The 11,559-nt window shown below is 41.0% G+C and overlaps 1 protein-coding gene across 4 annotated transcripts in view; it reads right to left on the bottom strand.

Moving 5' to 3' along the window:
- Nucleotides 1-586: 586 nt before the first annotated feature.
- The window catches only part of MTCL2 (microtubule crosslinking factor 2), a 169,975-nt gene continuing 159,002 nt past the window's right edge, over nt 587-11,559 (bottom strand). For 3 of the 4 annotated variants that reach the window (XM_077458975.1, XM_077458978.1, XM_077458974.1), the window contains one exon: nt 587-9,688. In XM_077458975.1, the coding sequence (XP_077315101.1) occupies nt 9,545-9,688 (144 nt within the window). In that variant the 3' untranslated portion in view covers nt 587-9,544. The remainder of the gene's footprint in view (nt 9,689-11,559) is intronic. The other variant, XM_077458977.1, reaches the window with a different exon arrangement.

The following is an 11,559-nucleotide window of genomic DNA, read 5'->3' as shown; positions in this document are numbered from 1 at the left end:
AATACAAATGGACATACCTGTACGCCATTCTGCCGACGTACATAGTCGTGCGCCGGTCGGGAAGTGGTTAAAAGGCACCACACTTTTAAGAGCAGCAACGTAGTCACAATAGTTATTTAGTACTTTTGTAAAAAATATATGATGTGGTCTCTATACTGCGAAGTCTGATGACCCTTGTTTTGGAGTTAGATCTATCTATCTATATATAGATCCATATCAATTATATTTATACATGGACATTTATTAAACAGTTGTCAATCCATTTCCCATAGGGATGTAATAAATACACACTCAAAGTCACCTTTAAGGCCGTGCAACACTAGCGATCTGGTCACTGATGACAACTACCAAGTGACCACTTTTCTCCTATGGCATTGTTCCCTCGCTAGTTGAACCAGCAAGATGCCACTCCATTGTTGCTCCTTCTCTAGCTGATAGGGTTCTCCAGCAGCTTGGCCAGCAAGGGAGTGAAGCCAATTAGGAAATGTGTCAGTTGTACCTCAGTGATTCTATTGTCGGCAAGGGAGAGAGTTAGAAAGCGCCCCACCCCACTAGAAATACATTTGTAAAAAGCAATAAATCAGTGTTAAAAAAAACAATCACTTTTTTTAATAGTTTATTTTACAGAAATGTGACAATTAGTTGACACACACATGTATAAAGACAACTGCAGTGAAAAGACATGAAAGATAGTAAAATGCAAAATTGACCATTTTACAACAATGACAGTTTAAACAAAAGGAAAAAAAAAAGCAGAAACATATTTGAATACATCTCCAAAGGCAAAGGGTTTATAAGAAATTCTGTGTAGATTTTACTCTTGAAAAACACAAGCGGATGGGGTATTTGTATTCATCCTAATTTTAAAAACATTTCCTTTACTTGGTTTACTAATTACATCACAGAATTAGAAACATTTTTTTTTCTTTTTTTTTTTTTTTTAGATATTTACAAAGGCAGAAATGATGAATTTCTGCTACAAATTTTGAAAAAAAAATAAAAATAAATCACTGTTATAAAGTAGGGTATTATTTAAAAAGTCGACACATTAAAAAAAATGCAGAAAAATAATGAAAATGTAAGAAAAACATAAAAACAAGTATTTACATTCAAAAATGTTAATTCCCCGTCCCCGCCTATTGCATGCATCGAGTCCCTATACGTAGGCTTGCATGAGAATAAATATATCTGTCATACAGCTACGTATAGTTACTCGTTCCCACCCAAAACATTGCACTTTGTATGAAGCTGCTGGTTGAATTATAACATCTCGTGTGTGTGCTTAAAGAAAACAAAATTACTTAAAAAAAAAAGAAAAATGCAAAACAAGGTAGAAAAAAAATAATTAAAAAAACAAAAATCCTAAATAAAATAAATAAATATACTATACATGGTGGTTGGTGTCCAGATAATTAACTTGTGTGCTTAATAACAATTGGTTCCATTTTTATTTGTTATTTTAAAGTTGGTCTTTTGATCACGGGATTCTTCATTGTTATTGCTGAAAAAAGCCTAGAGGGCCATCCTTATGGATGGATGTGGGTCTGGATTGCCACAGCTTGACTACTGCTTCATGTATGGCCCTCAATTTCCTCTGCTGGGAATACATATACACCAGCGCCTGCAGCCTACTTTTGCACACAGACTGCACAGGGGTGTTGTATTTCTCTACAAGTGTTTGGCAGTAATGGCCCTACACTTGAGTGTTCATGACAACCAGTGTTGGGCATGTGGACTGTCCTGCAAGGGTTAAGAGGTGTCAGAACACTGGCGGTCAAGCTGCATCTCATTCATTCAGGTACATTAGCCTCCTGTGGTTCCGATATCCCAGGGCAGCAACGGCCTCCCCGCGATATCCCAGGGCAGCAACGGCCTCCCCGCGATATCCCAGGGCAGCAACGGCCTCCCCGCGATATCCCAGGGCAGCAACGGCCTCCCCGCGATATCCTAGGGGGGACATGTCTATCTGCAATGTCTCAGGGCAGCAGGGGCCTCCCCGTAATGTCCCAGGGCAGCAACCCCTGCCCATCTCTAATATCCCAGGGCAGCAGGGGGGCCATGTCCATCTGCAATGTCCCAGGGCAGCAGGGGGGCCATGTCCATCTGCAATGTCCCAGGGCAGCAATGACTCCCCTATAATATTCTAAGGCAGAAGTGCCACCCTGTAATACCCCAGGGGGACAGTGTCTATCTGCAATATCCAAGGGCAGCAGTGCCACCCCGTAATATCCCATGGAAGCAGCACCCCCCCCCCAGTATTCCAGGGGAGCAGCGAGGCCATAAAGCAAAAATAGCACAAAAAGGCAGTGTTAAAAAAAAAACAAAAAAAAAAAACGCTCCGATTAGGTTAGCCCACTCCACTGTACGCATTGGACTAAATAAGCCCTGCCATATCACAGGGCATACAGTCACCACTCAACTCTGATCCAGACTTACCCTACAAAAGTGCCAGGAGGAATGGATATGTGACTGTCTCTATAGACATGCATGCCAAGATCATTACGGGCCAACTATAAATTAAACTGTATTTATGATATAAAATCATATTACTATTAAGACCATGTGTATGGTGTAAGAACCGTTTCAGCTATTCCCAACCAGCAGTTTAATTGTCTCCAGATATATTTATATATATATACAAAATAATTTATCAGTACAATGTGGAGTAAATACAAACTTGTTGGTGTTCCTACAATATAGTATGCACTTTAATACAAATGTGTATAGGTGAGTAAAATTATGGAAAAAACAAAAAAAAAAGATTTAATAGGCCAACTCATTTTGCACCATTTGTATATGAAAGTAAAATCTTCTCTTCGGTCTACCACGACCTAATCACAGTACAAAGGCATAACATTAAACCGATGGCCTAATACAGCATCACCTTACAAAACATACAGCTAAGACTGGCCACACAATCTGATTGTACATCTATCTAGATGTATGCAAATGTCAAGTTTACTTAGGTAGCCCTCACATAGCTTCGTGATGAATACTGCAAGGGCCAATTCACACGAAACGATTGGTTGCAATGCATACACACTTTTTTTGCCCACGTTAACGTGCATTGCATTATGGCAGGTCATTCATTATGAATGGGTTGCCAACACACTAATGGACAAGAAACGCACATGCCCCTTTTTAAAAAAAACACAATACACGTTGTTTCATGTGTTGGGGTGCCATTCACAATACATGGCAATGCACATACAGCAGTTGGCCCTGTGGCAATGCACCAATGTGAAAGGGCACTAAAGGAAATTGTACAAAGACTGGAGTGTGCTGCCATCTTAGACACTATTCTAACAAGTGGTGAAGCAATCAGGTTTTTATTTTTTATTTAAAGCGGACCGGACCACAGCAATGGAATGGTCACTTAGAGGACAACCCCACACCACCTGTATAAAAAAGGTATATAAATAGTTATAAAAACTCCAGTGCTGGAGGGTATTCTGTGGGATTTCTAGCCCCCATCTTTCCTGCCTTTCACCATACTTTCAAGTAGAGCTAAACTCCACTTTTGGACTTTTACCTACAGGTAAGCCTATAATAAAGCTTACCTGTAGATAACGTGAATATCTCCTAAACTTGCACTGTTTAAAGAGATATTCACAAGGGATGCTTGCGGTGAAATCACTGACTCGCGCGCTCTGAAAGGACAATAGATCGCTGTTCATACTCTGTATTAACAGACAATCTGTCATGCCTACCCTCAGAGAACCGGAAACTGCGTGTTCACACACAGATGCCGGTTCTCCATGTGGCCTGAGCAATCGCGTGAGGCCAACGGTGATTGCGACTGCCGGGCACTCGCATCGGCTCTGTGGGCATCCCTAGTGGTCACAGGGCAAAGAAACGTTACATAACCTTGTTTCGCCCAGCCGAGCCAGTAACTGCGGCAGCTGGTCGGCAAGTGGTTAAAAAAACTAAAGAAAACAAACAAAAAAACAGGTTTATGGGGCTGACAACCAAGCAGACCTTCGATATATTTTTATTTTCCATGGAAGGTTCGCCTTAAAGTGTGTGAACAAAGACATGTTTTTTACTGACCAATCGGTATCCCCCTTTTATTTCCTAGCACCATATGAGAAACCTAGAATGGGAAAACTGATTGGTTGCTGTAGATCTCAGATCTAATTTCTGACAAATTTAGGAGTCCTTTTAGTGTTTCCCTCTATTATTTCTTACAGTACGAAGAGTTTTATTGTCCTAGAAACAATGGCAAACAGATGAAATGATTGTTTTAGATGATTTAGCTCCCACTCTAAATGGCAATTACAAAACCGTACTAAATTGATGGCAATACTTGGATGGATTAAATTTTAGCCAAGTACATTGTAAGTAAAGCTTTTAAACAAACACAGACTTTAAAATGAATGCAAAAAAAATCGTATTTTAGAATTGTGTCATTGTGTCAGTGTCAGTTACTATTTACATACAAATGTTCCAATGATTAACAATCAAAGACCTTAATTTAATAAAACCAAGTCTTAGTTATCAAAGTGTCTGAAGAAAGAATTGTTTTTGTTCCCATTGGCAGCCCAATTGGGTCCTAAATGAAATGGTCAGCATATAAAGATGGGAGTTGGCATTGATGACATCAGCAGGTCAGAGGTCACCATAGTCTGACATTTGGTCTATTAACTGCCTGACTATACATTCTCCTGCTGCCAGACGGTGCGAGATCGACGAGCAAGGGTGACCTCCGACCCTCCAGCTAAAGTTTAGGGTGCAGCCAAAGTAAACCCAATCGATTTAACAGGTTAAAAAAACAGATACATTCCCGGCACGTGTCGGCAATGTAACGGTCACATTGCTTGTGCTCTTAAACAAACCATCCAATGGCTGGTGTCATAACTGATCACATGTGCAGCATCATGGCAGTTAAAGATTAAATAGAGGCCAAGATGGCAGCTTCCTTGGCTGAAAACAATAGGAGGGTTTACTTCCACTTTAAGTCCATTTGGTTATCATAAAGATTTAAGATTCCTGCGCAGGCTCAATCATGACTGGTCCACTTTAACTTTACCCTCCCAAGGTATTATGGGAAAAAAAATCTTGCTTCAGGAACTTTAAAGAAAATGATCATAGACCTGGGGCAAGGAGTTTAACCACTACAACCAATCGGATTTGTAGCTATTTAGTGTACTAGGACTAACAAGATTACTTCTGATTGGTTTAGGTGGTTTGCTGTACTTTGGCTTATTAAATAAAGGCCTCTGTGTAACAATACTAAAAATCAGGAAATGGCATAGAAGGCCAAATCTGGGCAGTGATTTTATATTTTTAATCAAGAAATCTAACAGTCCTAATAATAATAAAAATGATCCATGTAGTTCTTCACCTTTAAATTAGTGAAGAGAAAAGACTTATTTCTTATTGCTGTCAGCCTATAAAACATATTCCACAGTGCTATACACATTAACTGGATAGATTTCAATATATAACTACAAATCTCAAGTGTTATGTAACTGCAATGTTGCTTACATCGTGGTCAGTGCTACATAGTTCTATATGTACATATCAGACAAAACATTACAGGGATTAAGGGAAGCGGTGTCTATGTGAATCGAGGGCAACGTTGTGGGCTTGCCATGTTGGGAGAGGACGGGTAGCAGTCTAATGTTGTAAAAATTGGCATTAGCCGTGTCGCTTTAAACTGTCGTTTCTAGACTATCTGTGCAGCGTAGCCTCCATACTGGGAGCTGGAGTATGTAGTGTCTGTTAAAACCGCCGTTGCTAAAATGTGCGTAAACAGTGGAATCTTAAAGCCACAATATTATTATACATTATGAGTTCAAGGTAGAAAATAAAGCAGTGCATACTATGGTATTGTGAGCTGGCATTGTTGTGAAGAGGCGCATGCTGTGAGGAGCAGTGTGCTCTATGATACCGTGCGCTGGTGTTGCTGTGTTGAGCAGTGTGTACCATGGTATCGTGAGCTAGTTAAGCAGTGTGCACTATAATATAGCTAGTTGGTGTTGCTGTGATGAGCAGTGTGCACTATGGTATCGTGAGCTTGTTAAGCAGTGTGCACTATGGTATCGTGAGCTGGTGTTGCCGTGATTAGCAGTGTGCACTATGGTATCATAAGCTGCACTGTAGTTTCAGTATACATTGCAAGTGAAAGGAGTGTGCACTGTGGTACTGTGAGCTGGCATTGCTGTGATAAGTGTGCACTATGCTATTGCCACAAGCAGTTTTGTTTGCTCATATTCTTAGGCACTTGCACTGTGGCAGTTCCACCATACATTGCTAGTGAAAGGAATGTACAGAGTGGCAGTGTGATCTACACTTACTAGCAGTCTCATACAAGGTGGCAGTGTAAGACTATTGCCAATAAAAGTGTAACAACTTTAGTGTATGTTTGACAATAACGGAATGTGATAAGTGGCAGTGTGACTTACCAGTACTCCTGTCACCAGTATCAGCTACAGTCTTCTTACATTTTTCTACATACCCCAAGAGCATTCTCTATGCCAATGCCGACTGGGGCCCAAGTCTGGCCACTTTTTTATTCTCCACATTGCTAGTCCCTGGGTTGAGAGAAGTGACTTATTCGAGATGGACGAGAGCCAAAGCGCTAATCCGTTATCTGTATTTTAGGAGATGCATGCACCAAGTGGTACCCCCCTTAGTACCTATATATGTAACCTAGCTGATGCTGGTGACAGGTGCACTTCACTGGAAGGCGTGTATGTTGTATACTTCAAAGTAACTAGGAGTTTCCTGGCTGGCAGTGTACGCAGTTATTAGGAGTGAACAAAGTCGCAGTATAAAAACATTTTAGTGGAAACTGCACCAAGTTTTTGACGTAAACCAATTTGCCAAACAGGAGGAATGTGTTATCAGCAAAGGTCTACCAAGTGCCAGGAGGGGAGTGTATTAGGTCAGCTGTGCGAAGGCAGTTCCCTGTGGAAGTGTAGGGAGGATTAATAAATGGTATGTAATTTGCAGCGATAGTGGAAGATAGCAAGAAAAAAAAAAAAACTGAGCCGACATGCCAGCCCTGGACAATGGCTTTCAAGAACAATATAAAGATACATTACATAATTATTTGCTAGCTGGGCAGTGTAAGGAATATTAATAGATAATCACAGGGCATCTAAATTAAAGGAAACCCAGTTGGCCATGTTGGAAATATTCATCTGACCCTCCAAATGGTCCCAATAAACAAATGAAAGAGCGCAGAGGATCAAATTCCACAAACAGATCCGAAGTGCGCTGTGGCTCTTCTCCCCATACCCGCTGTCACAATTAAAAAAAATATATAAACAAAACGTGCCTGTGTGGGGCTCCGCCCACTTGGCTGCCTCATTCATTTGCAGAGTTCTATGAATGGGAGAACTACAATTGCCATCAGCCATGATGGCTTTTAGTTCTCGAACTACCAGCATGCTGATGATCTGCTGATTGCAGCTGCAATGCTTTACAGGCTCTTAATAAAAAAAAATTTTACCTACAAAATGATGTGCGTTTAGCATTTTTTATTTTTTTTTTTTCTTAAGATGATGAACTTATCCTTTAAAGTATATCTCCAGACAATATTCTTATTTCAGCCTCGGAGCAAAAACTTTTTTTTAACCCTTTCTATGACCCCACTGGGGGAAGATTCCCTATTTACCTGACCTAATCAGAAGCGGATAGGGAAAGCTAGAACCCCTGTTCATTTTCATTGCTGTCTGTGTCTCTCCTGGAGTCCAGGTGACAACACTGTTTTTGGTACAAGTAGTGAGAAGAAAGCTTCACAGCCAGTTTCAGACAGCAATAAAGACACATGTTCTTATGCTTTCTACTCTATCCAAATAGTAAAAAAAAATTATTATGGCTGAAGTTAAAGTTTAACTCAACAGATTCTACCAAGCAATGATTGTTCAGTTAATTAAAAATAAATGAGAGAAATATGGGACTGCCATTGCTGACCTCCTGATAATGCTAGCTGCCAGGTTGTTGGCCAACTTCCTTCTGTACCTTAAATTACTGACTTGAAACAAGAAAAAAGTCCTCATCTACATACATGTTTGAGTCAGCGACTCAAAGAATTGAAGCCAGGGGATCTGGATGACAGCCAGGCACCTGGCATTTTCTAAAGGAGGGGTAAGCACTAGGGGACTTTGTTTTTCTTTTAGAGCAGATGTCCTTTTAAGTCATTGGGTTAGTGTGAATTGAACATTTTGTGAGCATTTGACCTACTGACAAGACATTTATATAACTAAACAGTAAATTGAAGGAAACTGTAAATAAAAGGCATAGAGGTCTCTAAAATTAAAAGGCAGAATGTATTAAATAATTAAAAAAAACAGTGCATTTCAGTTTAAAAACCAATGTGCTGCTACAGCAAGAAACATGACCATGTATATATTATATACACTATATACACATTGCAAGTATCTTCAGCCAACTAAATATTCATATATACAGAATATTTGTATCTCAATCTCAGGCCAGGCTTTTCTACTGATGTTTTGGCATAGAGTTGCTCTGTTGGGCAATACTCCCAGAAGCCTTCAGTACTGGCTGGATGACGTAAACTAGAGACCAGCCAATGAATCGCCTTGCCCTTCTCTATCCATAATATTACACTTCAGTCAGCTGCCTTGCTGGCTTACGTCCCAACATCTTCTACAGCTGATGTTTGTTTCAAGAACCACTACGCAGATGGCGTAGCGATTTTGTTTTTTATTTATATAAATGCCCTAAAATTTTAAATTTCACTGCCCAATAAATAAAATGTATAAACTTTGGTCTAAATATTTCAAACAGATTAGACCATGGTCATTTCATTGTAAATGTGTTTGAACATTGTAAATAAAATAATTGATCAATCTACCTTTACATCTAGCTATTGCTACAGTAGGGATATTTAAACCTAAGCTAAAGTTATAGTGCTGACACTGCAAGATTAAAGGGAGCTGTCCAACCAAAACATTTTATTCTGGGTAGATATTTGCCAATGAAATCACTCATCTACAAATGGAAACCTCTTCATGGTCCCCACATTGGCCGCCACCCACGTCTATGGCAAAAGGTCCAACTCTTCCGTAGCAGGAAGAACAAGACTCTAGAGCAAGGACAGCGGGCACATCTGGGGTCTGGAGTGATTTAGTTCGCAAGTATCCACCCATAACTGAAATATACATCTTGGTCAGACTGATCCATTTACCATGAGATATAAGGGCTATGTAGCCATCTTGTGCAATAAGAGGAATGATTAAGAGCTTGGTTCAAAAAATGGGACACAAACGCGTCCAATTATAAGCCCAAACAATTTACGACAGTGACGTTGTTTGTGCAATTGGCTCCTACTGACAGAAACAGTTTACATACAGTATTCTAGTACCTACCTTAAAAGGTACACAAAATTACTTTAAGTGCTATTCTAGGAGCATTAGGGCTGTGAAGTAAGTTTTCAATGAAATAATATAAATTTGATATACTATGTACAGAAATGAGGGTATACACAAGTTATTCTGCATGAACTGTCCTTCGGTGGAGGTTGGGTTTGGAGATATGACTTGGAATACAGGAACAGAAGGTTGACCCTTTAGAATGATCCGCTTGCAGGTTTATCCTCAGGCCCCAACTCTAGGTGGAGCTGGCACTTGCTGTGGGATTGGCGTGAGTGAGGGCGGGATGGTCTGGAGAAGCAGGATGTTACAGGGTGCGAGCTACAATTACAGGCAAAATCCTGAAAATGATAGAAATAAAGTAAGCAAAAAGGACTTGCAACCAACAAACCATTTTCATAAAATTTATAACATGACAAAGTGACAGGTACTCTTGACCAGAAGGAATGTGAAATTGTAAGCAATTCACCATGTATAGGGGGCAAAGCCCATAGCCAGAGTGAATGAGAAGTATGGAAGTAGCAATAGTCTCTTTAATCAAAGGACATGGGTACGCAACCTGTTGCTGTTTAGCTGTTGCGGAACTACAAGTTCCATGAGGCATTGCAAAGCTGATAGGTACAAGCATGACTCCCAAAGGCAGAGGCATGATGTAGTTAGGCAACAGCTGTAGAGGCCACAGGTTAACCACCCATTATGTAGAATATTTTAATGATGATAGAGTGGTAACCCAGCATAAGTCTGGGGAACTGCATCCCCTTCTTCAAGGACAGCCATAGACGTACCATATAGAATGAATTTATAGATTATATAATATATATATATATACACATAATATTTAGTATACTATTCTATCTATTGTTAGCCCCGAAGCTCCCAGACCGGTGTTCTGGCAAAAACTGTCCCCCCATCGGATAGTGTCCGCCCCGTACTGCACAGGCGCAGCGCTTGCTCAGTAAGGAGGACAAGGAGACCCGAAAGTCTCCGAAGATGAATGGCGCCTGCGCACTGAGTCCAGGTTCAAGCCTCACTATCCAAGTGGACATACGGTATCACTTAGTAGCAGGGCCGCTCATGGGCTCGCCACGCTTCGGGCACGGCCTCGCTCTGCAATTTTTTATTCTAACTCTACGTCCACTTGGATAGTGGGCTTGAACCAGGGGCCAGTCATCTTCGGAGACTTTCGGCGCCTCCTTGTCTCGTCAAGCGCAGTACGGGACGGACACTATTCGACACAACACCAGCAACCTCCCTCACTACCAACTGATACTTAAAGTGGTTCTCAAAAAGGTTCCAATTTTTTTTCTTTTTAAATAACAAACATATTATACTTACTTGCTCTGTGTAATAGTTTTACACAAAGCAGCCCCGATCCTCTTCTTTTTGAGTCGCCCGCCAGCGGTCTTGGCTCCTACGCCTGCCAAGTTTCCAATAGCAAGCCGCATGCTATGGGGGCACTCGGACAGGCCCAATCCAAGCTCCTTTGAATGGACATTGTCTATTCACATACGGAGTGCAGCTTGGCCCCACCCCCGCTCTCTTCTCATTTGCTCACTGGCTGTGATTGACAGCAGCAGGAGTCAATGGATCCCACTGCTGTGTGAGCCAATGAGGAGACAGAGACCCCGGATAGCCACTGCTCTCATGCAAATCGCTGGATTGAGATGGGGCTCAGGTAAGTATAAGGGGGAGCTGCACCCAGAAGGTTTTTTTTTTTTTTTACCTGAATGCATTAAGGTTAAAAAAAACTTCTGCCTTTAGAACCACTTTAAAGTGTTACTAAATCCACAACAGTAAAATCCGTCTGTATATGCAGTAAAGCATGCTTGCTAAATTGACCATGGAACCGAAAAGGGGTTATTCCTCTTCTTTGTGTAAAAACCCTGGTTGATCCTGTCTTCACTATTCCTCCCCTTCTTCCACAGTCTCCAAACCATTCCCTGATAGTACAGAGCCTTGGGGCCAATATGCACATGCTCAGTTTGGTGTGTATTGCTTGGGAGAGTGCATGTGATCAGCACTGTCCAGACAGAGGTTCAGGGGTCCTGCAGCTTATAGGACAGTCAGAGGAGAATGAAAACTCCTCCTACAAGTTTTAACAAGTGCTCGGCCGGACACTGATAGAAGTCACAAGACTGCTATGTATTGCTAATTAAGAAACAATATTTACCAAAACTATTGCATTTCCATGTTCTGTGTATTGTAGGAGACC

Source organism: Lithobates pipiens, unplaced genomic scaffold, assembly GCF_037356315.1.
Source record: "Lithobates pipiens isolate NorthernLeopardFrog02 unplaced genomic scaffold, aLitPip1_a1.2 Scaffold_28, whole genome shotgun sequence".
Lineage (NCBI taxonomy): Eukaryota > Metazoa > Chordata > Amphibia > Anura > Ranidae > Lithobates > Lithobates pipiens.
Note: the sequence above shows the minus strand (reverse complement) of the source record. Positions and strands in the feature narration are given on the sequence as shown.